Genomic DNA, 27,400 nt, shown 5'->3' on the forward strand with positions numbered 1-27,400 from the left:
TTTAAATGCTGTTAATTCATGCTTTTTACACGACTCATAGTCTGAAAAACTCTGGTGCTTAATTTTAATCTTAACATGTAACTTGGTTTCTGTCACCTCAAAACACGTCGTTTGACTTCTGCATTTCATATTTAACAAGATGCGGAATTTTAAAAATGATGTCACCTGATTCCTCTGCAACCCCAATGCATTGTGGGAATCTGTTCAGAAGCTGACTTAGCGAGGACATCTTACCTCATCCATTGTCTGGAAATTTCACGTTTAACCACTTTATTTGCTACAGGGAAATGAATAAAGGACCCTTCAAAGTCCAGTCAAGTTTTCTGTACCCAGTCTGTATGTGTTCCATGGATTCCTTTTGTGGCTGCTAGCTTTCACCCGCAATTTAAAACACACTTACGATAAGCTAATTCAGCATTTGAACACTGTGGAGTGGGGTGAAATTCCGCTACGCAGATTGATTTGAGGGTTGCTTGATAATGTCGTGAAGGTGGAAAAGAAATAGTGCCTGTGTACTAATCAGCGAAGGTCCAAACTCTTTGCTTACAAGACAATTTCCTTCTTTCACTGTCAGGCTAAAAAAAACCCAACCCCAAACAAGAACAGAGATGGGTTGTTTGTTTTTAAAGAACCTATAATGTTCCCTCACCAAAGATCATTTGTCTCTGAGGTTGATATTGACTATTATATCACAGACTGCTAGTTGCTTAATGCTAGTTGTGACATCACATGGAGACATCACCCGATAAACAATGCTCAAAATTCTATGTCATCCAACTTCCCAGAACTAGGCAACCCTCCAATGACCAACGATGGAATACCTAGTAAGTGGCTGGAAGAGTACGCCAACAACGTGACCAAACTTATCTTTGCGTCTGTCTATAGCATGATGGACGACGCTGCCGTCCTTAAAAAAAGAGGCTACATCATGGGAGGAAATTTGGGAGAAGGCTCATACGCCAAGGTGAAATCGGCCTTTTCGGAACGGCTGAAATTTGACGTAGCAGTAAAAATCATAGACAGGAAGAAAGCGCCGCTGGACTTTCTGGAGAGGTTCCTTCCGAGGGAAATAGACATCTTAGCCAAAGTGAACCACCGATCCATCATAAAAACCTATGAGATCTTCGAGACGTCAGATGGCAAAGTCTACATAGTGATGGAGTTAGGAGTCCAGGGGGATTTGCTGGAGTTCATCAAGAGCAAAGGGGCAATGCCCGAAGACATTGCGAGGAAGATGTTCCGCCAGCTATGCGCCGCTATAAAATACTGCCATGATTCTGACATCGTCCACCGGGACTTGAAATGTGAAAACCTGCTTCTGGACAAAGATTATCACATCAAGCTTTCAGATTTTGGCTTCTCCAAACGCTTGACCCGTGATGAAGACGGCAAAATTATCCACAGCAAGACCTTTTGCGGTTCTGCTGCTTACGCCGCCCCAGAGGTGCTGCAAGGCATCCCCTATGAACCCAAGATCTACGATATGTGGAGCCTAGGCGTCATTCTGTACATCATGGTCTGCGGCTCCATGCCTTACGACGACTCCAACATTCGGAAGATGCTGAGGCTGCAAAAGGAGCACCGGGTGCATTTCCCCAAGTCGAAAAACCTGACCATGGAATGCAAAGACCTCATCTACCGCATGCTCCAACCGGACGTCGCCCGGCGGCTCCACATCGACGACGTTTTGAGCCACGTGTGGATGCAGCCCCCGAAACCCAAGTGCATCTCGACGACTTCTGTCATGAAAAACGGGGAGAGTTCCCGGACTGAGTGCGATCACAAGCCAAATCACAAAAGCGAAGTGCAAGTCAGCGGCAAATCGGAGTCCAAACAGGCTGGACATTCCCGGCTGGAGGTAGCCGAAGGAGGGGGGAAACTGGGGGAAATCGGGAAACCGGACAACCTGGCAGACGATGTCGTGCTGCCCCAGTTTGAGAACACGGAAATGTGATACACCTGGACTAGCAGATGCCCATTCACTCAGGCAACAGAGAATAGGTAGCCCAAATGCCCAATCAAATGGACAAGGTGGTTTCGGGGTCGGGAGAAGATAAGAGATTAGTGGAGGAAGCAATCAGAAAAGCAGACTAAATGAAAAGAAAGTAAAGAGGTTTCTTTATAAGCACTTTTATACTTATATATATATCGATACCTATAAAAGGACACAATATTATTAAATATTTTATACCTTGATAAATATTTTACTGTAATTGCCCACTGCCTATGAACCAAAACGGGTGGTGTTTTTAATCACCTTGGAATTAAGCTGACGTGCCTTTGAAAATACAAGGTTTCACGCTCTCCAAGGCCTCACTAAAGAGAGGCAGGCAGTTGCAAAGAGAGTCTCAAGGTCCTTCTTGAAACCCACTCCATCTTTTAGGCCCCACCTGCAGCCCTGTAACAGTTTATACTGTCATGGCTTCCCCCAAAGAATTCTGGGAACTGTGGATTGTTAACGGAGCTGAGAGTTGTTAGGAGACCCAGATTCCCAGAACTACAATTCTCAAAGTGGTTTCACTGTCAGTCTGTGAATGAGTAATAAACAATCAATAACAAATAATAATTGTAGCTCTGGGAAGGAAATAGGTTTCCTAACTCCCAGTGCCCTTAACAGACCACAGTTCCCAGAATTTTTTGGGGGGAAGTTATGGCAATTCAAAGTGGGTGTGGCATGGCTTTAAACATTTAGTGCGTATGGGGGCTTTGTGAGCCTGTAAAAGGGCTTGCTTGACTCCAGTGTGGTGTAGTGGTTAAGAACGGTGGACTCGTAATCTGGTGAACCGGGTTCGATTCCCTGCTCCTCCACATGCAGCTGCTGGGTGACCTTGGGCCAGTCACACTTCTCTGAAATCTCTCAGCCCCACTCACCTCACAGAGTGTTTGTTGTGGGGGAGGAAGGGAAAGGAGAATGTTAGCCGTTTTGAGACTCCTTCGGGGAGTGATAAAGCGGGATATCAAATCCAAACTCTTCTTCTTCAACCCAGACCAAACAAACAAAAGGACATATCTATGTAATTTGCCTGCATTTCTCCCTCTGCAAAATAAATAATGTTAGATGTCAATGGGCAACTCCAAATTGTAAGAAGCAATCACTTCCTTAATACAGTGGTACCTTGGTTCTCAAACTAAATCCGTTCCGGAAGTCCATTTCAAAATCAAAGTGTTCCAAAACCAAGGCGCGCTTTCCCATAGAAAGTAATGCAAAATTGATTAATCCATCCCAGACTTTTAAAAACGACCCCTAAAACAGGAATTTAACATGAATTTTACTATCTAACGAGACCATTGATCCATAAAATGAAAGCAATAAACAATGTACTGCAGTCACACAATCAATCAATCAGTAACTGAACTGGGTTCCACACAGTCACAAAAATAAAAAAGAGCCACAAAAACGCAAAATAAATAGCAAAAACAGACAGACCTCAGTGTAACGCTCAAAACGAAAGTGTAGCACTCAAATCGGAAGCGTAACACTCAAAACAAAACACATCCAGCTTCCGGAAAAAGTTTGCAAACCGGAATACTTACATCCAGGTTTGCAGCGCTTGGGTTCCAAGTTGTTCGAGTACCAAGGCTTTTGAAAACCAAGGTATCACTGTACAATTTTTGGCAGAGAGCCTTACACACCAGAAAAAGACTGGAATAATCATTCCCTGCTAAGCTGCCCGAATTTCATTTGGTTATTTAGATGTAGGTTCGAATCATAGAATCATAGAGTTGGAAGAGACCACAAGGGCCATCGAGTCCAACCCCCTGCCAAGCAGGAAACACCATCAGAGCACTTCTGACATATGGTTGTCAAGCCTCTGCTTAATGACCTCCAAAGAAGGAGACTCCACCACACTCCTTGGCAGCAAATTCCACTGTCGAACAGCTCTTACTGTCAGGAAGTTCTTCCTAATGTTTAGGTGGAATCTTCTTTCTTGTCGTTTGAATCCATTGCTCCATGTCCGCTTCTCTGGAGCAGCAGAAAACAACCTTTCTCCCTCCTCTATGTGGCATCCTTTTATATATTTGAACATGGCTATCATATCACCCCTTAACCTCCTCTTCTCCAGGCTAAACATGCCCAGCTCCCTTAGCCGTTCCTCATAAGGCATCGTTTCCAGGCCTTTGACCATTTTGGTTGCCCTCCTCTGGACACGTTCCAGTTTGTCAGTGTCCTTCTTGAACTGTGGTGCCCAGAACTGGACACAGTACTCCAGGTGAGGTCTGACCAGAGCAGAATACAGTGGCACTATTACTTCCCTTGATCTAGATGCTATACTCCTATTGATGCAGCCCAGAATTGCATTGGCTTTTTTAGCTGCCGCGTCACACTGTTGGCTCATGTCAAGTTTGTGGTCAACCAAGACTCCTAGATCCTTTTTACATGTACTGCTCTCAAGCCAGGTGTCACCCATCTTGTATTTGTGCCTCTCATTTTTTTTGCCCAAGTGCAATACTTTACATTTCTCCCTGTTAAAATTCATCTTGTTTGTTTTGGCCCAGTTCTCTAATCTGTCAAGGTCATTTTGAAGTGTGATCCTGTCCTCTGGGGTGTTAGCCACCCCTCCCAGTTTGGTGTCATCTGCAAATTTGATCAGGATGCCCTTGAATCCATCATCCAAGTCATTGATAAAGATGTTGAATAAGACCGGGCCCAAGACAGAACCCTGTGGCATCCCACTAGTCACTAGTTTGGAGCTTAATGCATTGCAGATTCAGCTCTCCTCCGCACCAAGCCAAGCTAACTAAAATGCCATTTTCTCTAAAGGATGCTGTGCCAAAGAGGTAGGCAATCTGGGGTCCTCCGGATGTTGCCCAGCCATGACAATTATGCCTGATCATTGGCCATGCTGGCTGCAGCTGATGGGGGTGGGAGCCCTAATAAATAAATAAATTAATAATAATAATAATAATAATAATAATAATAATAATAATAATAATAATTTATTATTTGTACCCCGCCCATCTGGCTGGGTTTCCCCAGCCACTCTGGGAGGCTTCCACAAAGACCAAAAATACACTAAGATGTCACACATTAAAAACTTCCCTGAACAGGGCTGCCTTAAGATGTCTTCTGAATGTCAGGTAGTTGTTTATCTCTTTGACATCTGATGGGAGGGAGTTCCACAGGGCGGGCGCCACTACCGAGGAGGCCCTCTGCCTGGTTCCCTGTAACCTCACTTCTCGCAGTGAGGGAACCGCCAGAAGGCCCTCGGCGCTGGACCTCAGTGTCCGGGCAGAACGATGGGGGTGGAGACGCTCCTTCAGATATACTGGGCCAAGGCTGTTTAAGGTTTTAAAGGTCAACACCAAAAACATGATCTAGAGGACCACAGGTTCTGCATCTCTGCCCTAAAGCTCTGCAGCAAAGAGAGGAAGTCAGTTCACTAATTGATTGTTAGAACAGTTTAAGTTTGTGGTGTAGACGTGCCATAGGTTTACTTGGGCCTATAGTTTTGTAGGAGAAATAAGAGCTTTGCTTTTCCTCCTGTCTATAATACACAGTGTTTTTTTGCAAACAGAACAAACCTCCCTATACAACCCAGTTCCCCTCTCAGACCTACAATCAAGTGGTTCAATAGTCAATCCATTTTCATAGGTAAACTCTGGGAATTGAGAACACAGCAGTCTCCTAACACCTCTCAGCATCCTTAACAAACTACAGGTCCCATAATTCTTTGGGGGGGGAACTGTGACTATTTAAAGTGGTATAGTGCTTAAATGTTAAGGTGTGAATATAGCCATAGTGATATCTGCAACGGGACGGTGAAACAGTGACGTTTGCTTATTGTTTTTGTCGGGGTTTTCCAAGCACAGAGACAACTTGGTGTTTAATTCTGGCGTCGAGTAATAGTTGAGGAAGTTGATTTTGCAATGCCTTGCTTACTGAGACCTACGTCCCCCACCACTGCAGTCTACATTAAGAAATACATGTGAAAAAATTGTACAGCGAAAATGGAAGAACAGTGGACATTTGACTCAAGAGGTCCCGACCGACTCACATATTTGTTTATGTTTCCTGCAAATATTTTTCATAGGCATTCCTCCAGTGAGTATAAGCCTATCAGCAAAGGATGGGGAAGCTGCGGTCCTCTAAATACTAACGGACTCCAACACCCATCAACTGCAACCAGCAGGTCCAATGATCAAGGATGATGGGAGCTGGAGTACAGGAACGTACAGAGGACCACAGCTTCCCCCATCCATGCTATAGGCTGCTTGGTTTAAAGAAAATGGGCTCCTGGTGGCCCCCCAATATTTGTCTTTTGCTAAGATGGTATTATGAAATCATCCTGGAAATGTTATATATTCTCAAGTCTCCCCTCTTCTGGTGATGTCTAACAAAACAAAGTCAGTGACAGATCAGAGATACCTTGACCTTGCTATTACGATTTAATGTAAGGTAAAGGTACCCCTGACCATTAGGTCCAGTCGTGGCCGACTCTGGGGTTGCAGCGCTTATCTTGCTTTATTGGCCGAAGGAGCCGGCGTACAGCTTCCGGGTCATTTGGCCATCATGACTAAGCTGCTTCTGGCGAACCAGAGCAGCACACGGAAACGCCGTTTACCTTCCCACCAGAGCGGTACCTATTTATCTACTTGCACTTTGACATGCTTTCGAACTGCTAGGTTGGCAGGAGCAGGGACCGAGCAACAGGAGCTCACCCTGTTGCGGGGATTCACCGACCTTCTGATAAGCAAGTCCTAGGCTCTGTGGTTTAACCCACAGCGCCACCTGTGTCCCATGATTTAATGTACAATACACTAACTAATCTCTGCCTGGTTTCATTTTACAAGAGTAAAAAGCTGCTCACACAACTAGGGGAAAAATGAGATTTGAATGTTGCTGTGCTGTGCTGGTAACCCTTGCGATATAGAGTCATGGCAACTTTCATTAAACCTCTAGATAAAGGTAAAGGGACCCCTGACCATTAGGTCCAGTCATGGCCGACTCTGGGGTTGCGGCGTTTATCTCGCTTTATTGGCCGAGGGAGCCGGCGTACAGCTTCCGGGTCATGTGGCCAGCATGACTAAGCCGCTTCTGGCGAACCAGAACAGCGCACGGAAATGCCGTTTACCTTCCCGCCGGAGCAGTACCTATTTATCTACTTGCACTTTGACGTGCGTTCGAACTGCTAGGTTGGCAGGAGCAGGGACCAAGCAACGGGAGCTCAGCATTTAGGACATTTTAGTTTAGGGAAAAGGCAAGTTAAGAGGCGACATGACTGAAATTTATAGAACGATGCATGGCATGGAGAAAATGGATAAAGAAGTTTTTTTCTCTCTCTCTCATAGCACTGGAACTCATAAGACAAAGAAACTCAACAGTTAGAAAATTCACAACATATAAAAGGAAGTTTTTCACGCAGTGCATAGTTAAACTTTAGAACTCGCTCCCAGTAGAGGCAGTGATGGCCCTCGACAAATGACTGTAGAACAGTAGACAAATTCATTGAGAGGGATGTCAAGGGCTAATAAACATGATGGCTACGCTCTTCCCCCACATTTGGAAGCCAAAATGCTTTAGAATTCCAGTTGCTAAAAAACAGAAAAGTGAGAGCTCTTGTGCTCGGGTCCTGTTTGTAGGCTTTCCAAAGGCATCTGGGTGGCCACTGTGAGAACAGGATGCTGACTAGACAGACCATTGGCCTGATCCAGCTAGCCCTTCTTATGTTCTTCTGATATAGACAAGTGGTGCAGTGAATTCCAAGCGCCACCCATCTCTGCACACCTGAAATCATTAACACACAATGACTTATTGGTTCGGAGACAGACTGACTAAATGGCTTTCTAAGACCAGAACTCCATTGCCTGGAAAGCCTTCCCTGTGGTAGAGGGATGGCCAACCTGGGGCCTTCCAGATGTTGTTAAGACTCCAACTCCCATCAGCCCCAGCCAGCATATCCAATGGTCAAGGGTGCTGGGGGCTGGAGTCCAATGACATTTGAAGGCTACAGAAATAGCCGGACTCTGGCATACTTTGCCAATCCCAAAAGTAATCAGGCACCCACTTTGTGAGCCTTTCATTAGAACTGAAAGCACATTTCCCTGAAGATTCAATGTATTGACACTTCCTAATACTGCTCCCAGTTTAAACTTGCAATATGTTTTACCTCTGCTGCTGCTGTTGGCTTTTTTATTTAGGTTTTCTGTTCTTATTACTTTTACACACCGTTCTTCAGTTGTACATGTAGTATTTTATTGATTATATACTATATGCTTTACCAAGTGTGTTGTATGCTGCTCTGGATACTGTTGGTAGAAGAGCAAAATATACAAAAATAAATTACTATTTTTAAAAATAAAGCCAACCTTTCCCAGCTTTGTGGGATATCACGCTTACACATCCCATAACCAAAGCCAGGCTTCCTGTAGGCATCTTGAGAGCAAAAGCTCTGACCCTCCCAAGCAGATATCCCAATTCTCCACATCTGCCAAATGACACATGTCACTGAGAAGAAGCCTGAAAGTCATTCCCTGGATGAATAATGTAAAGCTGGAAAGTGGCTCTCATATATTCATCAGAATTTTTCCAACTGTGATGTTGAGAGCCGCAGGCATACCCTCGATTCAGATTTGTGCCGAGTCTTTATCCAAAGGCTTTCTGTGTTCAATAAATAAAAACATACGCATGTACAGACAGAATCAGAGGCACCCAAACGCAAACAACAAGGTCCCCTTTGTAAAACCGCCCAAAATGCTTTAGAAAGGCTTGTGTCACATACATCATTTCAACTACAGTCTTTCTTTCCTTGGCTCCTGGGCTCATGTAGCACAGAAGGCGACAAAGATCAAACCCGATGCCTGGCCAAAAAAGGCTTCTTCTACCTGTGCTACTCCTTGCAGCTAACAAAAATGCAGCAGCACACAGGTTTGGAGGGTAGACACAATCCTGAAAATCTGGGCAGCCCTTCTTGTTGCTATTGTGTCTATTTTGTTTGCTATATCCGCATACTCTGCTATGCAAGGCCCTGCAGAGGAGAAGGAGAGATGCCGTTCCTCAGAAAAAATCTGAGGCTTTGCGTCTTTTAGGCAGCTGCAGCAGATTGTCCGTGATTGAGGTGGGGTCCTGAGTCCCTGGTGTTTGAGACGCTGTCCTGGAAGTTGGGGTGACAGTGGGCGTCTGCGGCCCACCTGCCGGGGTCTTGTAGCCAGGTGTGCTCAGGTGTGCAGGGGACGGGGTGTAGCTGGCTCGGAGGGCTTTGTCTGTGAATTTGCTGGCAGTCCTGTTTACTAAGCGTTGCATGGCTGGTGACATCGCTGGGTTTAGTCCTTTGGGAGTAAGACTAGAAGAAAAAGAAGAAACACATGGGTTTTTAAAATAAAACTAATAATAATTTTAGATAAGAGACCACTTGCATTGGTTGGTTGTGACTATGTAAGGCTCTATCTGCAATATCCATGTAAAAGCATCATGGCACTGCTTTAAACAGTCATGGCTTCCTCCAGAGGCTGCTGAGAGTTGTTAGGAGACCTCCTATTCACACAGAACTACAATTCACACAGTACCCAGAAAAGAGGATTGTTTACCTCCCAGACATAGCCCTGGCTACCAAAAAGGTACCTGAAGAACAGATGAAGCAAAGCATTCAATATCTACCACTAAGCTAAGACATCCAATTTCTTTGCTTCTAAAAATCAACATCCAAAATTCAGGTTAGCCATTCTGGTGCTCTAAAAATGCCAAGTCTTCCTGTGTCCCCCCCCCCCCCCGTGTGTTTTTCCTTTTGAATGCTGCAGTTAGATTTTTGGAAAAGAGGCCCCTGATTTTAGCAAAGTCTCACCTGGCGAGGTTCTCCGTGACTCTTCTTAAAGCTTCCTGCTTTTTTGCTCGGTTCTTAGCAGCTGCCTCGTTGGCCATCTTAAGCCCTAGCCTCTCTCTGCGACCAGGCTCCAGGATCTGGGAAAAGACCAGGGCTTACCGGTACTACATGAGAAACTTATCCTTCCAGCCATAGGTTCATTGCTCACTTGTGCTTTTGCTATGAAAGCAATGTAGCCAGAGGTGGGGGGGGGGGGCTATGGATGTTATTGGATTCCACCTCCCATCCCTGCATTGAACATTTCCAGGGCAAACACAGAAGCTCTACACCTTGTGCTCCAAACTCTTCAACAGTGCTACTCAAACTAGGGCAGTATGAGACCTTAGAGCCTAGGACTGGGGTAGGGGAACCTGTGGCTCCTTAGATGTTGCCTGACTACAACTCCCATCATCCTCAACAACTGAGTTATGCTGTTTAGGACTTATGGGAGTTGGAGTCCACCATCCAGAGGGCATCACGTCAGCTACCCCTGGGCTAGAGTAATGGATTGGTTCAGAGAGACCCGGGTTATAATTCCAGGTATGAGACAAAGCTCACTGGGTGATCTGAGGTTGGTCACCATCTCTCAGCCTGACCTACCTCCCGGGCAACTGGGCAAGTACGTGATGGTGAGAACTTAGTATGTCGCCCTGAAGCAGAAACAGAAATCTGCACACACAGCCCTTCTCACTTAACTGCAAAAATACCCAAGAGTGCAAAACCGAAACACTCTCTATCTGAGCCACCTTCTTAGAGTTGCTTCGCTTTTGCAAGAAGTATACTGGTGGTTTTTTTTTTACAAAAAAGACACATCAAGGGCAAAGATGAAACACTGATCTCTAAACTTGGATGTGCTGGATGGATGTGCTGGATAGCTTTAATAATAACTGCCGTCCATCAATGCCCTCCCACTGCATGCAATTTTGACTGCTAGGAAACACGCATTTCTTCTTCACCTTTTTGCCCATTTATCACAGCAAATGCAGGTGTACTGCAAAGGCAGCAGAAGAGCTCTCAAGCCTTTTGGGCCCAGATGACTCTGCAGTGGGTGATGGGGTTGAACCAGGGAAAAGAAACACCAGGCATCAAGATTCCCTCACCTTCACCATAGGAAGTGGGCGGCAGGAGAAGACCCACAAATTGATTCCCCACTGCCTTTGTCACTTTGTTCCCACTGCCTACTGATGCACACTCAGAGCTGGGCTTTAATATGCCCGAGGCTAGAACAGTTTCTGATGCCCAAGTGGCAATTGCTATACCCGGCATGCTATTTCAGCCAACTTCTCCCACCCCACCCCACCCCAGCCGGAAGCCACAACCTCATTTGTGCAGCCAGGCTCCACCCAGTTTGAACAGCAGACAATGTTCTGAGAACCTCGCCCGTTAAATACCTTGAAGGCTGGTCCAGGGGTCCTGTCTACATACGGTGTGTCTGAGCCTTCTAACCTCAAAGGGGTGCTTTCAATCTCACCCCATGTCATAAGAGGGGAGTCGTTCACACCTATGAATAGAGTTTCACAAGTTAATTCTAATGAGATGGACTGATGGCAGGCTCATTGCTTAAATATTGCCAGTTATAGCTTGAACTGCAGTAGTGGTGGCCTTCAATTAAATCCACAAGAACTACCTTTGGGGGGGGCAAATCGTGGTTCCCCAATTGCTATGCAGCCTGACCCTAGCTAAGCGGGTCAGTAATAAAGTCTAAACCACAGAGCCTAGGGCTTGCCAATCAGAAGGCCGGCAGTTCGAATCCCTGCGATGGGGTGAGCTCCCGTTGTTCGGTCCCAGCTCCTGCCCACCTAGCAGTTCGAAAGCACGTCAAAGTGCAAGTAGATAAATAGGTACTGCTGCAGTGGGAAGGTAAACAGCGTTTCCGTGCGCTGCTCTGGTTCGCCAGAAGCGGCTTAGTCATGCTGGCCACGTGACCCGGAAGCTGTCTGCAGACAAATCCTGGCTCCCTCAGCCTATAGAGTGAGATGAGCACCGCAACCCCAGAGTTGTCCACGACTGGACCTAATGGTCAGGAGTCCCTTTACCTTTTAATAAAGAGTTAAAGGGACAGGCACCCTCTCCCCTCCATACCTTAGCGGACTGCCCACAAACACTCTCTCCACTATGTGCTCAGTATTACTAGCCAATGCAAGGAATCACAATGTAATTATTTACTCCATGAGCCATCCCCTTGCTTCAGCCTGTTAGAAAGCCATGCTTTCTTCCCCATAACCCTGCAGAATTAGCTCCTGTGGCTGAAACTGCCCTTTCCCAATGAACAAGGTTTTGTGGACTCGGGGGGCTAAGCATTCAGTCACATTTGCTAATAAAATATCAGTTTTGCCTTGTCTAACTGCCAGCTAATTTATTTTTCTACAACACGATTCTCGGTATTCCCCGCCCGCCTCTTCTTACCGGGAGCTGGGGAGGGCGTGGCCACAAATCCATATCCATTGACCTTTGGAGATTCCTGGGGTATGAGCTCCTTCCCATCAGGACCTACTTTACCCTGCTTGTACTAGATTTCGCAAAGGAAAAAAAGAGAGGTTTGGTAACAATTGCTTACACAGATCCAAAAAGCTTGCTTAACATTTTATAATCTATTTTTTTAATTATTTCAAATATTTATACCACTTAATCCTGAACCATCTAGTACATAGGCTCTCACTCTTTAACTCCTCTATGGCAGATCATGCATCAAGCTCCCCCCTCCCCACCTTCAATAAAAAAATCTTTTTTGTCTAAAACGGATACTTGATCATTTGATTATTTTATAATGTTTGGCAATATACTTCACTGGTCATATTTGCACCTGATGCTAAACCAAGATTTAGCACGCTGCACATAAGCAAGGAAGATCCACAACAATCCTTCGGATCACACACTCCCCCTCTCGATGGCTGGCAGAAAGACTTCAAAAGCTTTTACTCATAGGTTTTACTTAAACCTAGCTTTTTCTGTCATCCAGACAAGGAATTGTGGTTTAATGTTTCTGAGCCAGATTTGAGGTTCTTGTATTCATTTACAAGGCCCTTTAGCAACTTAGTCCAGGATATGTTAAGAACAGACTGATCCTTTTTATCCCTGTCTAATCACTAAAATCCTTGGGGGAGTCTCAGCTGGAGGTCCCCTGTGGCTGAACTGCTCGGCTCATAAGCCTTGCAACTCCCTCCAAACTGAATTAGACAGGTGCCCTCCTGGCTGAACTTAAGATGCACGACAGAGGCTTTCTTATTCAAGCAGGCATTAAAAGGTAGTGTTTGCGTTTCTGTTTGGTTTTATGATTTTTATTGATTTACTCTCTGCATGGTTAATTTTTATGTACATCGCTGACAAAGGCCAACAACTGAGCAGTATAGAAATGCACTAAATACAATACAATAGTTGTAATCAAGTCACCTTCAACACCCACATCCGAAGCTGGCTTGTTTTGCAACTGATCATGATCCCCTGTCTGGGTGATATGGCAAGCTGTGATTAATAGGGGAGGAGTAAAAGCTTTCAAAGTCATCCTCCCCAGCTGAACAAGCAGCAAAGGTGTTCGCATCCATGGCTTGCTGTGGTTACCTCCTGTTCATTCAACATGATTTTATGCAAAATGCAAATGCAACCACTGACGGTCAATATAAAAAGAGGAGAGCAAATAATAATAATAATAGTAATAATAGTAATAATTATTATTATAATCATTTATCATTTATACCCCGCCCATCTGGCTGGGCTTCCCCAGCCACTCTGGGTGGCTTCCAACCAAATATTAAAATACAGTGGTGCCTCGCAAGACAAAAAGAATCCGTTCCGCGAGTCTCTTCGTCTAGCGGTTTTTTCGTCTTGTGAAGCAACCCTATTAGCGGATTAGCGCTATTAGTGGCTATTAAAGGCTTAAGGGATTAGCGGATTAGCTGCTAAAAGGCTATTAGCAGCTTAGTGCCTTAGAAAAAAGGGAGGTGGGGAGCGGAAAAAAATCGCAAGAATTGCAAGACATTTTCGTCTTGCGAAGCAAGCCCATAGAGAAATTCGTCCTGCGAAGTGCATTGAAAAACGGAAAACCCTTTCGTCTAGCAGGTTTTCCGTCTTGCAAGGCATTCGTCTTGCGGGGCACCACTGTACAGTAATGCAAAGTCTTCTGCAAGAGGCTCTCTCCACTGGAACTCACCAGCCTTCTCTTTCCTATTTAAAATTGCATTTAATCAATTGAAGGATGTTAAAGATGCTTTGCTTAAAAGCTAGTAAGGGTAGAATTTCCCTGCAGCTGCATGTATGGGGGGTGGGTGGAATATATAATTTTAAATGTATCCATCTGTAAGTAGAGGAAACACACCGATTTCAAATAAAGAGGATGTGGGAAAGTTAAATCAGCTCTCTAACCTGAGCATTGAGGGCTGCTGCCTGTTGGAGCTGGGATTTGCTCACGGCTTGGCTGAACGGATCCTTCAGGAAACGGGTGTTTCTGTGGACAACTTCCCGTGGCTTTTTAAACGCATTATCCTCTTCGGGAACACCTGGAAAAGGCAGAACATTAGCATCAGACTGGAGGCCTGATATCAAAGCAGCAAACAAAAGTCTTGCCATTTGCAAGTTTAAAAGAAAAATGTACTCCCATAAGAATGAAAACTCAAATAGAAGAATAGAGGATGAGTTTTCTCACAATTGCACATCCATGCTCATCTCTCAATGGTGCAGGGAATGAGTCAGTATTCCCCCCCCCAAACCCCATAATATTAGAACTCAGAAGGAGCACCTCAAAGGCAGCAATGACCAATTAGGCCCAACAAAATTATTAATTCTGAAAAGGTACGGAAAGATGAGAAGACACACAGGGAAGAAGATGCAGAGAATCCTGTCTGGCGTGTGTGTGCGCGCACATACAAACACACACTTACAGCTATCGGTCCATTTGGCTGTCTCCATTTGCTGGAGACTCTTGCGACATCACTGAACTCACCTGGTGGGTAATACATGAGGGAATTCTTAGCCTTGTACTCCCATGTCTCCACCCCAGCTTTCCCATTCGCCAGGGCCTGCTGCTCTTCTGCTGACGGAAGTGCCAGCTGCTCCTGGTGCCGCTGAAACAGATTTGACAGAGATCTTCAGTGATGGGCACAAACGGTGCCTCGCAAGACGAAAAGAATCCATTCCGCGAGTCTCTTCGTCTTGCGGTTTTTTCGTCTTGCAAAGCAAGCCCATTAGCGGATTAGCGCTATTAGCGCTATTAGCAGTTTAAGGGCTATTAACGGCTATTAAAGGCTTAAGGGATTAGCGGATTAGCTGCTAAAAGGCTATTAGCAGCTTAGCGCTTTAGAAAAAGGGGGTGGGGAGCGGAAAAAAACCTCAAAAATCGCAAGACATTTTCGTCTTGCGAAGCAAGCCCATAGAGAAATTCTTCCTGCGAAGCACCTCTGAAAACGGAAAACCCTTTCGTCTTGCGGGTTTTCCGTCTTGCGAGGCATTCGTCTTGCGGGGCACCACTGTATATAATTATCTTATAATAATTACCGTATTTTTTGCTCTATAGGACGCATCGGACCATAGGAGGGGGAGAACAGGGGGGAAAAAATTCTCCCCCTCTCTTCTCAGCGCCCCTTCAGCGAAGCAGCAAGAGAAACGGAGCCCCTTCCATTTCTCCTTCCGCTTCACTGAAGGGGCGCTGCGCAGAGAGGGAAAACTGTGCAGCGCCTCTCCAGCAACCCCTCTTGCTCTCCAGGCTTCAGGCGGCTATCCGCAAGCCTTCAGAGCGCAGCAGGAGTTCTCGCTGCGCTCCGAAGGCTTGCGGGTATCTGCCTGAAGCCCCCAGAGCACAGCCTCCCTCTGCACTTTGGAGGCTTTGCGTTGCTATCGCTGAAGCCAAGGAGCCTGCATTCGCTCCATAAGACGTACACACATTTCCCCTTAATTTTTGAAGGAGGAAAAAGTGCGTCTTATAGAGCGAAAAATACGGTATAAGATATGCATGCCTTACTATATTACAGTGGTGCCTCGCAAGACGAAATTAATCCGTTCCGCGAGTCTCTTCGTCTAGCGGTTTTTTCGTCTTGCGAAGCAACCCTATTAGCGGATTAGCGCTATTAGTGGTTTAGCGGCTATTAGCGGCTATTAAAGGCTTAAGGGATTAGCGGATTAGCTGCTAAAAGGCTATTAGCAGCTTAGCGCCTTAGAAAAAGGGGGTGGGGAGCCGGAAAAAACTCAAGAATCGCAAGACGAAGCAAGCCCATAGAGAAATTCGTCCTGCGAAGCACCTCTGAAAACGGAAAACCCTTTCGTCTGGCGGGTTTTCCGTCTTGCGAGGCATTCGTCTTGCGGGGCACCACTGTACTTTGTGTAACGGTTGGTGTCGAAACATGGCTTAACCCCATTTTTCCGCATTAGAAGTCAAGAGTGTGTGTATGGCACATACCGGTTCATCTACAGGCCCCAAGCACTTGACCATGACCAGATTGCTTGGCTAGAGTGAGTTTGCTGCATATAGGACCATATATGCAGGACCATAGGTGATCATTTCAGAAGAGAACGCAACCTAAAAGTCTTAAGGGAGGGCTGTGTTGGTGGACCTCTCTTACCAATGGAAGATCAGTCTCCTACATGGAGCTATTTAAATAATGGAGATTCACAAAGCTCTTTCCTGCACCTGGGCAAATTCCTCTTCTGCATCGTAGAGCCATGAATGCCTGGCTCTCTCCTTCTCTTCTGCCACGTCCATGATCTGCTCAAAGGAAGCGTTATCCTCGCTGGTGTGTTTTGCCAAGAAGCTGTCCAGGCTGGGCAGAGCATCTTTGCTCTCTTCTTCCTCCGTTTCACCTTTAGGAAAGGGGGGAGGAAGCAAACAAACACAGGTACGACTTTGAAGTCCTGCCTCAGTCCTTCAAAGGATGGATTTCCCCATGCCTTTAAACAAGGCACCAATGAGGATACCAGAAGCGACGACACAATACAATTAGAGATGACAGGGATTGAACCTGAGATAACCATGTGCACTTATATCACCAAACTACAGCCCCCCCCCCCCAATTTTTAATACTAGGGATAACAGGAGGAATTGTTTCACATCCTTCTCAGCCCTGAAACCAAACTGCAACATCTAGAACAACCCAAACAAGCAAAATGAGAATTTCTTACCTTCCTCTGTAGTTTTCACTGGGAGCTTGGGTTTATTCAATGTGGTGGGGTCACCGGGATGAACCTCGGGTGTTTCAAATGTGGCTGGTGTAACATCTGTTCAAAAGCGTTTTTGAAAAAGCAATGATTTAGGAATGTATTGTTCCGAGAGCCAGCATAGACAAGGCCCCGGTTCAAATATCCACTGAGACACAAAGTACAGAGTGTGTACTTGATTAACACCCCCCCATCCACCTAATTACCTCACAGGATAAAAGGGGGATATCATATATTACATGTAGGGAACCTTTGGCCCACCAGATGTTGCTGAACTACAAATCCCATCACCCCTGGCCACACCTGCTGATGGGAGCTGTAGATCAGCAACACTTGTAGGGCCAAAGGTTCCATAAATGCTGTCTCTAACTCTTTCGAGAAACAGAAAAGACTGAAATGAAAAAGAAAAAAAAACCAAAGCAAAAAAACCCAAAGAGTATTCTGGCCCCGTCAGCAGCATTATATTAGGTTTTGGCAATGCATATAAAAGGGATGCGGGTGACCCCTAAGTGCAAGTAGATAAATAGGGACCGCTTACTGGCGGGAAGGTAAACGGCGTTTCCGTGTGTTGCGCTGGCTCGCGAGAGCAGCGATGTCACGCTGGCCACGTGACCCGGAAGTGTCTCCGGACAGCGCTGGCCCCCGGCCTCTTGAGTGAGATGGGCGCACAACCCTAAAGTCTGTCAAGACTGGCCCAAACGGGCAGGGGTACCTTTACCTTTACCTTATAAAATTGCTCTACTGGGTATTCTTTGCAAATCATAAAGACACCCCCAAAATGACAAAGGAACATGTTCAAAACTCTTATGACAAACAACACCAATAATCCAAGGATCAAAAATAAATTCTTACATGGTGCAGGGGTGTCTTTGGAAGTTCTCCCCAAGGAAGAGCCAAATTTGATGGCTATCTGCCTCATTTTCTCCAAATCACCGCTTTCTTCAGCATCTAGATAGTCCTTCTGAGCACGCAATTTCTCAACGTCAGGGAAAAAGTCCCTCTGGATGATTTTCTCCAGGCTCTGCAAAACGCCAAATGAACAATGTTTTAGGGTAGGAGGAAAATAAAAAAATTAAAGGAACACACAATCTGATTTTGTGGTCTGCGTGGCAGGATCCTCAGAAATGTAGCTTAAGTAAAGCGGCTTGCTGGCCCAGGCCTGTCAAAACTTCAACCCATATGCTGTGACACCTTAGCAATGTATTCCATCTTACAAGGTACCTGAGAAACCACCCCGAGACCTGCAGGTATAGGGCGTCATATAAATTCAAATAAATAAATAAATAAATAAATGTCTTGTTTTGCACCCCAAGAAACAAAGGTTTTGATCCAAAACTCAGCTGGCCTAAATTAATATAACCACCGTCACCAGTGGAGATAGAAAACAGCCATCATGAACGAGCAGACTTACGACTTCATAAGGTTTGTCTGTTGGCATCACCCACATTTACTTATTTATCTTCTAAAGAAATATGTGCAGGATATTGTAACCTTAAGCATATGTAACCTGAAGTGTATGTAACCTGAGGTACCACTGTATACTAATAATCGCATTAGACATTTAATAGTAATAATTATAATTACCGTATTTTTCGCCCCATAGGGCGCACCGCCCCATAGGATGCACCTAGGTTTTGGGGGGCGGGAATAAAGAAAAAAAAGTTTATTCCCCCCTCCCAGGCGTGGGGCTGGTGCGGGGGAAGCCCAAGCTTCCCCCGACCCCAGCCCCCAGAACAGCCTGCTATCCGCAAGCCTAGGGAGCCCAGCGCAAAGTCGCGCCGGTCTCCCCAGGCTTGCGGAGAGGTGTGCGAAGCCCGGGTGCGCTCTTCAGTGTGCTTCAGAATGCAGGCAGCTCTGCGCAGCAGTCGGGGGCCCAGCACGACTTCGCGCAGGGCTCCCGAGGGCTGCGCAGAGCCTCCTGAAGCCTGGAGAGCGAGAGGGGTCAGTACACACCGACCCCTCTCGCTCTCCAGGCTTCAGCGAAAGCCTGCATTCGCCCCATAGGACGCACACACATTTCCCCTTCATTTTTGGAGGGGGAAAAGTGCGTCCTATAGAGCGAAAAATATGGTACTTATTGAATTTATATACTGCCCTACACCCAGGGGTCTCAGGGCAGATCACAGAATAAAATCAAGATATAAAACTACAAAATACATAATAAAAGAAAAACAACCCAATAGTCCACCCTACTATAAACAAACAAATAAACAATAATACCCCACACAGAATCACACTGTCTCTCCAAACACCCAAGCCAAGGAAATGCCCTGCCAGACCCCCGCTCCCACTGGACACCCCCCTCGCCGGGCCCCCTACTCTGCCAGACCCGCCAGACCCCCTCCACTCCCACCGGACCCCCCACCCCGCCAGACCCAACTCCTACTGAACCCCCCACCCCGCCAGACCCCCTCAGGCCCACCGGATCCCCACCGCACCAGACCCCTCACCCCGCCAGACCCCCCCACTCCCACCGGATCCTCACCCCACCAGACCCCTCACTCCGCCAGACCCGCCCACTCCCACCGGATCCCCACCCCACCACTCCCACCAGACCCCCCCACTCCCACCAGATCCCCACCCCACCAGACCCCTCACCCCGCCAGACCCCCCCACTCCCACCGGATCCCCACCCCACCAGACCCCTCACTCCGCCAGACCCCCCCCTCCCACCGGATCCCCACCCCACCAAACCCCTCACCCCGCCAACCCCCCCTCCCACCTGACCCCCCTCCCACCGGACCCATCACCCCGCCAGACCCCCCCCCGCTCCCACCGGATCCCCACCCCACCAAACCCCTCACCCCGCCATACACCCCCACTCCCACCTGTCCCCCCCCTCCCACCGGACCCATCACCCCGCCAGACCCCCCCCCCCGCTCCCATTCCCCTCGCTTGCCTGGATGTAGCTCTCCTCGTCCAGGACCCTCTTGCTGCTCTTGGGGGCCTCCTGGGCCGCCTCCTTCACCACAGCCACGGCGCCCGCCTCGGCCGGGACCGGCACCAGCGCTCTGGCCGAGGCGGCGGCGGGGCCCGGCTCGCCCATCTCTACCGCCAGGCCCAGAAAATCCCGGCAACGGCAACTCGGTCGCCCTTAGCAACGCGCCCGGGGGTCCTTCGGCCTTACGCAGAGGCCCGGACGGGGCGACGCACCTTCGCTTCCGGCAACAGCGACACAGACGCCCGGAAGCGGCGCGGCTAGATCCCCCCCTTTGGGGGAATGGTCGTGAGGAACCGCAAAGGCCTTCGGGATTTGTAGTCTCTGAGGGGGAAATTGCCTAGTCAGGAAATCACGCCTCGCTCCATCCGTCGCCATAGAGGTGTAAGCTGTAGATGTTACCAAACAGCTGCAGCTTCCGGGTCTGTTTGGAAGCTGAGGTGCGGCTCTGTTTGGTTCAGCTGGTCTACATTGCAGGGTTGGCGTAGTATCTCTTCCACTGGCGCTACTTGGGGTCCAATTGGGATCGAATGTGGCCTTCCAAGTCCAGCCCTCTAAAAATCTCCCCAGGCCACACCCCTCACCCTCACTGATTGATTGATTGATTGATTGATTGATTCTATTTCTCTGCTGCTTTTTATTCCAATAAATCCCAAAGCGGGGTTTGCGCTAATAACTAATAATAATAATAGTTTAATAATAACTGCCCCTCATTTATATAAATGCCTACCATTAATATATGGGAATGGTGCTTATTAAAAGGGTGAAGATATCTCCAAACTCCAGAAGACCCCCATGGCTGGGGGCAGATCTGAACAACAGAAAAAAACAAGGCAAACAGTTTTCTGTTCTTGATTATATCGTGTGTACTTACCTAAAGCCTCCAAATAAAGCGGACACTGCAAAAGCATTCCTAGCCCCTGTAAATAAAGGTAGCTAAAAAAGAACAAGAGAACGGCACTATTACATATGTAGCTAATGAAAGAACAGAGTCTTTAGAATTGTCTGCATTTTAATGACTTGTCCAGGTCCAGCCAATGAATGCTATCAAACAGCGCCGCCTAGAGTACGTAACGCTGTTACTGCAGCCAAATGGAATGCATCCTCTTGATTGACAGCTTTTAGGAATGAAATGTCATCCCAGCCAGTTAAAATGTTACTATGTATCTAGCCTAAAAGCGATTGTATCCTGTCTAAATTTCTGTATAAAATATACTGTGCAGAGCCTCAGGAATTCACTAAAAACAGCTGTTCTTTCCATCTCTGTAAGTCCTGTTTGGCACAAGGATAAGGAGATTCTAGACAGCCATTTACCAAAAGGCATAGAGTCACGTAGGCAAAATGGCCTCACCCCAGGGGTGATACCTATGTTGTTAACAAAAATCTGCCCTTTTTTCTCTTATGGGATATCCAAGAGCCCATATTGAGTCCTTAGGTAGGATCCCTATTGGTAGGAGAAAATAACAGAGGCCAACCAGAGAATATTGAGAAGCAAAGCAGCTAGTAAGCTTGATCTTTATTGAACTTTGCAACAGGGTGCCCCCTTCACACGCAGCAGGAGGAGGAGGAAAACCCAGAACAAAAGCGTGTCTGCCCTTATATAGACATTTTAAATTGCCCGCCTTGGAGTCCAAGACCACCCCCAGACACATCATACCTACATCACAGAAAAGGTGGGTCTACAGCAGAAATCTGAGTGACTTGTTTATCTTGTCTGACTGGTTACCTGTTTAATGGTCACTTGATTGGATTGCCTGGGAAGCCTGGCCAGTCTTTTGTAATGATAAATACTTAGTTCCTGGGCCAGGTCACAGGCTCACACCCTATTCATATCTTACATGTGCCCTTAAGACAGGATTTGTGAAGGAAAAAGACAATGGGGAGGTGTCCCACTTTGACCTTGCAGAGAAATAATTGAGGTCAATTTGTCCAGGACTTTTTTTCTGTGGGGTTTTCAGACATGTGGTTTATATATTTATGTACGTGTTTGCCTGGTACATTTATGAACATTTATTACATATCTAAGACCTTAAAATTCTTACCACACCTAACCCAAGTGCCAGATAGGTAGCCATCAAGATCACCAAGAGCTGCAGCAGCCCAGGAATGGATTCTGACTCCGGAGAACAAAGAGGATAGCGAGCAACTTGACCAATGTAAATAGATTTATTGTCTTGTTTTTATCGGGTGTCAGGTGATGGGTAAGAGGCGGGAAGGGTAGCTACCTGACACCCAGGCTCTGCCCATGTGCCTCCCCTTCTGATGATGTAGAAATGATGTAGGGATGGGCAGATGAAGGGGATGGACTATATGGAATTGGCTGAAATGACCGGCAGGATCTGAGACCAGGGAGAAGAGCTGGTGGAAGAAGATTGGAAGAAATTTAAAGACTATCTACAGAAATATTGTAAAATTAATGAATGTTAGAATGATGTTGGATTGAGGTTAAGGGTTTTTTAGCAATAATGTTATGTAAGAATGTGTAAAAATGGAACAGGTGGAAAGTTAAAGATATAATATATCAAGATTAAGATTAAGATAAAGGTAAAGAGGGAAAGGATTTGCTGAATAAACGAATTGACTTGGAATACAAAGAGGGGAGGTGTGGGGAGGTCCGAGAAACAAGCAAATGTAAGATATGTTTTGAAAGACTGATTTGTTTTTAATTGCTTTTTATTTTTTGTATTTTTTCTTTTTGTTTTTTCTGTTATTCTGTGAAAATCTTAATAAAATATGATAAAAAAAAGAAATGATGTAGGGATGATGAAAGGTGGGAGGGGGAACTGGAAATGGGGGGACTAATAAAAATCGGCAGCACCTTCTGGGAGGGGATCGATTCGTCTCTTTGCAAGAGGAGTGTGGACCCTGCTATAGCAGTTTTGAGGGTTTTTTCAAAAGAAATTATTAATTTTCCAAATTTATAACAGAAATAACATACAAAAGAAAACGCATTACAATACTAAAGAGAAAACAACAACAAATAAAAACACTTACTTCTAACCTAATTTAACTTTCATTGTTAACTGACTTCCTTGAATCCCCCCTAACTGAATTTCATTTTATCACCTTGTAACTGTTCTCCAAAATCATATTTCTTATTAAATTAACTCCTTCAATTTACTATCCTCTTCTCTTTTATTGGTATTCTTATCCTTAATTCTTTACAATTCATTCTTAATCTAATCCTAAACCTATTTGATACTTCCAATTATACTTTCTAATTATCTTATGTTACAATATCTGGCTAAATATTCTTTGAATTTCTTGATATTCCTCTTCCTTCTGGTCGCGGATTCTTCCATTCAGGTCAACCAGCTCCAAAAAGTCCAACATCTTCATCTGCCACTCTTCTGTTGTTGGTCCTACTATAGCAGTTTTGCTTACAAATAAAGGTCAGGCTTCTTAGCCACTTTGCTTTAAGTTTTGCCTTGGTCTTGCCTGTTTTCTTAAAACCCTCCGACCACAAGGGAATCCTTTCACCTAGCAGGCTCACAGAATCCCCTAAGGACTGGAGCGCAGCCGGTGAGCATTTCTGGTTCTTTTCAACTGAATGGTATAGTTTTTGTAAAAGATGCAGGGATTTATGATATGTAAAATGAACCATGGAAAAAGAATGTAGCAGGAACCCCCCCCCCCAACCATTCAGTTTGTACAAACTTTACACACACTCACACTCACACACTACATACGCTACACTTCTGTTATAAATTCATAAATTCATAGAAAATCAACCATACATCGGATTTGCACTGTTCCACTTTTATTTTACTCCATGAAGGAAAGACTACAAAATGGGGAAGGTTTAATACAGGGCGCCATAATCCCTTCACCATACCAGCACATCCACAGGAGCCCTGCCCAGTTGCTATGCCAACCCTGATGATCCCAGACAGAAGACAATCAAGATCACAAAGAACTTGCATATGGGAGTGGATTCAGCATGGACTGGAACAAAGGACAATGATCAGATCTTCCCTCAGGGGGCAGGAAACTGCGACTACCTTTTGTCTTCAGAAAATGACTCATGGGGAGGGGTAGAAGGGAACCAGGCAGGTGACAGGACACTCAGGTTACCACCACAACTCCTCCCTCAACCCCTCCTTTCTGTAATGTATGCATGATGTTTCTGGGGGTGGGCTTGACCTAGAGGATGGGAACTTCGAAAGTTTTTATAAGGTCTTGCACACCATTTTCTGTGTCTTTTCCTCTCTCCTGCAAGTGAGGGGAACACCCTGTTGCAACAGTTCAATAAAGGCCAAGCCTACAGGCTGCTGTTTTGCTCCAAGTTATCCTGGTTGGTGTCTTTACTTTTTGTCCAAGGGAGCCCTCGGATTTTTCTGGTAACAAGAAGAAGGGAAGTCATTGATATCTTAAGGATGTAAAATGAGTGTTTTAATTGTAAAACAGAAAACTTAACAAATAGCATCTTGTGCTCACAGCAGCCACCAAGCACATGAGCACTTTGCCATCTTGTGGGGAAACAAAACATACAGAAGGAAAACATAGCCATCGTGACAAGTTGTCATTGGTAGCCTTCTTTCTGGGAGCCAGTTCCACAGTTTATCTGTGCTGCTTAATGTGCTTCTTTTATGCATGTGATGGCCTGGGATTCAGACTCGGAGGCTGAACCTGAGGAATCCCAGCCTGCACAGGAGTCCTCGCCTCCAGAACCAGCTGAGCCCGGGGCTGGGGCTTGAGCCTGAAGGGTCCTCACCTGTGCTGGATCCTCAGGTGCAGGCACTAGCTGAGTCTGCTCTGGCTCCTGAGGTGACCCATTGCCTGCAGGTGCTCCACTCTCAGCCCCGTCACGGGAAGGTGAGGTTGCCTCTGGGTCCGCTAACCCTCCAGCCTCTCCTGAGCTGCAGAGGCTCAGGGCAGAGAGGCGGAGGGAAGTAAGTACCCACAGGAGGAGTGCTCGCCTCCAGGCCAGGAGAGGCGAGTCACCTGTGGACTGGAGCCACCCTATGCCTCGGGGCAGATAAAAGCCAGCCAGCCCCAGTCCCAGGTTGCGGGAGCAACATTGTTGGTGGCCTGTTCCTGCCTGCACCCTGTCCTGCCGGAGTTGTTGTTTTGCTTGCCGCCCCTGCCTGCGGAGCGGAATGTTCTGCCTTGGTGTTGGTTGTTCTGCCTGCCGTCCCTGCCTGTGAATCGTGATGGTTCTGCCTTGGTTGTTGTTGTTGTTCTGCCTGATACCCTGCCTGCGAATCATGATGGTTCCGCCTTGGAGGTGGTGGTGGTGGTGGTTGTGCCTGCCGACCCCTGCCTGTGAATCGTGATGTTTCTGCCTTCGTTGTTGTTGCTGCTGCTGTTGTGCCTGCTGCCCCTGCCTGCGAATCGTAATGGTTCTGCCTTGGTTGTTGTTGTTGTTGTTGTGCCTGCCGACCCCTGCCTGCGCAGGGTGATGTTCCGCCTTTGTTGTTGTTGTGCCTCCCGCCGCTGCCTGCGAATCGTGATTTTTCTGCCTTGGTTGTTGTTGTTGTGCCTGCTGCCCCTGCCTACGAATCGTGATAGTTCTGCCTTCGTTGTTGTTTTTGTTGTTGTTGTGCCTGCTGCTCCTGCCTGCGCAGGGTGATGTTCCACCTTGGTTGTTGTTTTGCCTGGCGCCCCTGGCTGCAAATCGTGATGGCTCTGCCTTGGTTGTTGTTGTTCTGCTTGCCACCCCTACCTGCGAACCGTGATGGTTTTGCCTTGGTTGTTGTTGTTGTGCTTGCCGCTCCTGGTTGCGCAGGGTGATTTTCCGCATTGGTTGTTGTTGTAGTTCTGCCTGCCGCCCCTGCCTGCGAATTATTATGGTTCTGCCTTGGTTGTTGTTGTTGTGCCTGCTGACCCCTGCCTGCGCAGGGTGATATTCCGCCTTGGTGGTTGTTGTTGTAGTTCTGCCTGCCGCTACTGCCTGCGAAGCGTGATGGTTCTGCCTTGGTTTGGTGTTGTCGTGCCTGCCTCCCCTCCCTGCGCAGAGTGATATTTCGCCTTTGTTGTTGTTGTTGTTGTGCTTGCCGCTCCTCCCTGCGAATCGTGATGGTTCTGCCATGGTTGTTGTTGTTGTTCTGCCTAACGACCCTGCCTGCGCTGGGTGATGTTCTGCCGTTGTTGTTGTTGTTCTGCCTGCCGACACTGCCTGCAAATCATGATGGTTCTGCCAAGGTTGTTGTTGTTGTTCTGCCTGCCACTCTTGCCTGCGCAGGGTGATGATCTGCCTTTGTTGTTGTCGTTCTTCTGTCTGCCGTCCCTGCTTGCAAATCGTGATTGTTCTGCCTTCGTTGTTGTTGCTGTTCTGCCTCCTGCCCCTGGCTGCGCAGGGTGATGTTCCGCCTAGGTTGTTGTTGTTGTTGTGCCTGCCACCCCTGCCTGCGAATCGTGATGGTTCTGCCTTGGTTGTTGTTGTTGGCCTGCCAACCCCTGGCTGCGCAGGGTGATGTTCCGCCTTTGTTGCTGTTGTTGTTGTGCATGCCGACCCTTGCCTGCGAATTGTGATGTTTCTGCCTTGGTTGTTATTGTTGCTCTGCCTGCCCCCGCTGCCTGTGAAGCGTTATGGTGCTGCCTTGGTTGTTGTTGTTGTGCCTGCCAACCCCTGCCTGCGGAGGGTGACTTTCTGCCTTTGTTGTTGTTGTGCCTCCTGCCCCTGCCTGCGAAACGTGATGGTTCTGCCTTCGTTGTTGTTCTGCCTGCTGCTCCTACCTGCGAATCATGATGGTTCCGCTTTGGTTGTTGTTCTTATTGTTGTGCCTGCCGCCCCCCGCCTGCGAATGGTGATGGTTCTGCCTTGGTTGTTGTTGTTCTCCTGCTTGCCGCCCCTGCCTGAACAGGGGGATGTTGTTGACTTTGTTGTTGTTGTTGTTGTTGTTCAGTCTTCCGTCGCTGCCTGTGAATCGTGATGGTTCTGCCTGCCGCCCCTGCCAAAGAATCATGATTGTTTTGCCTTGGTTGTTGCTGGCCCTGCCTGTTGGCCCTGCCTGCACACGATGATTTTCTGCCTTGGTTGTTGTTGTTGTTCTGCCTGCCACCCTGCCTGCTCAGGGAGATGTTCCTCCTTGGTTGTTGTTGTTGTTGTGCCTGCCGACCCCTGCCTGTGAATCGTGATGGTTCTGCCTTTGATGTTGTTCTGCCTGCTGCCCCACCTGCGAATCATGATGGTTCCGCATTGGTTCTTGTTGTTGTTGTGACTACCGACCCCGCCTGCAAATTGTGATGGCTGCACAGTGTGATGTTCCGCCTCCGTTGTTCTTGTCGTTCTGCCTGCTGCCCTTCCCTGCGAATTGTGATGGTTCTGCCTTGGTTGTTATTGTTGTTCTGCCTGCCCCTGCTGCCTGCAAAGCGTTATGGTTCCACCTAGGTTGTTGTTGTTGTTCTGCCTGCCGCCCCTGCCTGCGAATCGTAATGGTTCCACCTTGGTTGTTGTTGTTGTGCCTGCCGACCCGTGCCTGCGAATCGCAATGTTTCACCTTGGTTGTTGTTGTTGTTGTGCCTGCCGCCCCTGCCTGTGAATTGTGATAGTTCTGTTTTTGTTGTTGTTGTTGTTGTTGTT

The 27,400-nt window shown here is 47.0% G+C and overlaps 2 protein-coding genes and 2 long non-coding RNA genes across 6 annotated transcripts; 1 reads left to right on the forward strand and 3 right to left on the reverse strand.

The window, feature by feature from the left end:
• The first annotated feature begins 502 nt into the window (after positions 1-502).
• On the forward strand, positions 503-2,202 carry LOC310666654 (testis-specific serine/threonine-protein kinase 2-like). Its single transcript, XM_083417852.1, has one exon. The coding sequence runs from the start codon at positions 767-769 to the stop codon at positions 1,952-1,954; it is 1,188 nt and encodes a 395-aa protein (XP_083273978.1). The 5' UTR covers positions 503-766; the 3' UTR covers positions 1,955-2,202.
• A 48-nt stretch (positions 2,203-2,250) lies between these two features.
• Positions 2,251-3,706, reverse strand: LOC310666763. Its single transcript, XR_014506019.1, has 2 exons — positions 2,970-3,706; positions 2,251-2,714 (listed from the first exon to the last, which is right to left on the reverse strand). It is a non-coding gene; the product is annotated as an uncharacterized lncRNA (long non-coding RNA).
• Positions 3,707-8,169: 4,463 nt separating this feature from the next.
• On the reverse strand, positions 8,170-20,165 carry ESS2 (ess-2 splicing factor homolog). Its single transcript, XM_083417805.1, has 10 exons — positions 19,837-20,165; positions 17,790-17,958; positions 16,902-16,997; positions 16,414-16,583; positions 14,734-14,854; positions 14,157-14,290; positions 12,204-12,306; positions 11,189-11,298; positions 9,780-9,895; positions 8,170-9,281 (listed from the first exon to the last, which is right to left on the reverse strand). Exons 1-10 carry the CDS (start codon positions 19,981-19,983, stop codon positions 8,996-8,998), a joined length of 1,452 nt encoding a protein of 483 aa, XP_083273931.1. The 5' UTR covers positions 19,984-20,165; the 3' UTR covers positions 8,170-8,995.
• A 5,013-nt stretch (positions 20,166-25,178) lies between these two features.
• On the reverse strand, positions 25,179-27,054 carry LOC310666901. 3 transcript variants are annotated; one of them, XR_014506078.1, is made up of 4 exons: positions 26,994-27,054; positions 26,331-26,501; positions 25,535-25,704; positions 25,179-25,315 (listed from the first exon to the last, which is right to left on the reverse strand). It is a non-coding gene; the product is annotated as an uncharacterized lncRNA (long non-coding RNA). The 3 variants fall into 3 exon arrangements; XR_014506080.1 differs by lacking the exon at positions 26,994-27,054 and adding an exon at positions 26,554-26,594; XR_014506079.1 differs by lacking the exons at positions 25,535-25,704; positions 26,994-27,054 and adding an exon at positions 26,554-26,594.
• Between the last annotated feature and the right edge of the window lie 346 nt (positions 27,055-27,400).

This window comes from Podarcis tiliguerta, assembly GCF_965153285.1.
Source record: "Podarcis tiliguerta genome assembly, chromosome: 16".
Lineage (NCBI taxonomy): Eukaryota > Metazoa > Chordata > Lepidosauria > Squamata > Lacertidae > Podarcis > Podarcis tiliguerta.

Coding starts and splice junctions, on each gene's coding strand:
- LOC310666654 (XM_083417852.1), top strand. CDS start 767: ATGTCATCCAACTTCCCAGAACTAGGCAACCCTCCAATGACCAACGAT.
- ESS2 (XM_083417805.1), bottom strand. CDS start 19,983: ATGGGCGAGCCGGGCCCCGCCGCCGCCTCGGCCAGAGCGCTGGTGCCG. Junction 17,959..19,836: donor ACGAGGAGAGCTACATCCAG/GCAAGCGAGGGG, acceptor GGCGTTTTGCAG/AGCCTGGAGAAAATCATCCA. Junction 9,282..9,779: donor GTCACGGAGAACCTCGCCAG/GTGAGACTTTGC, acceptor TTTTTCTTCTAG/TCTTACTCCCAAAGGACTAA.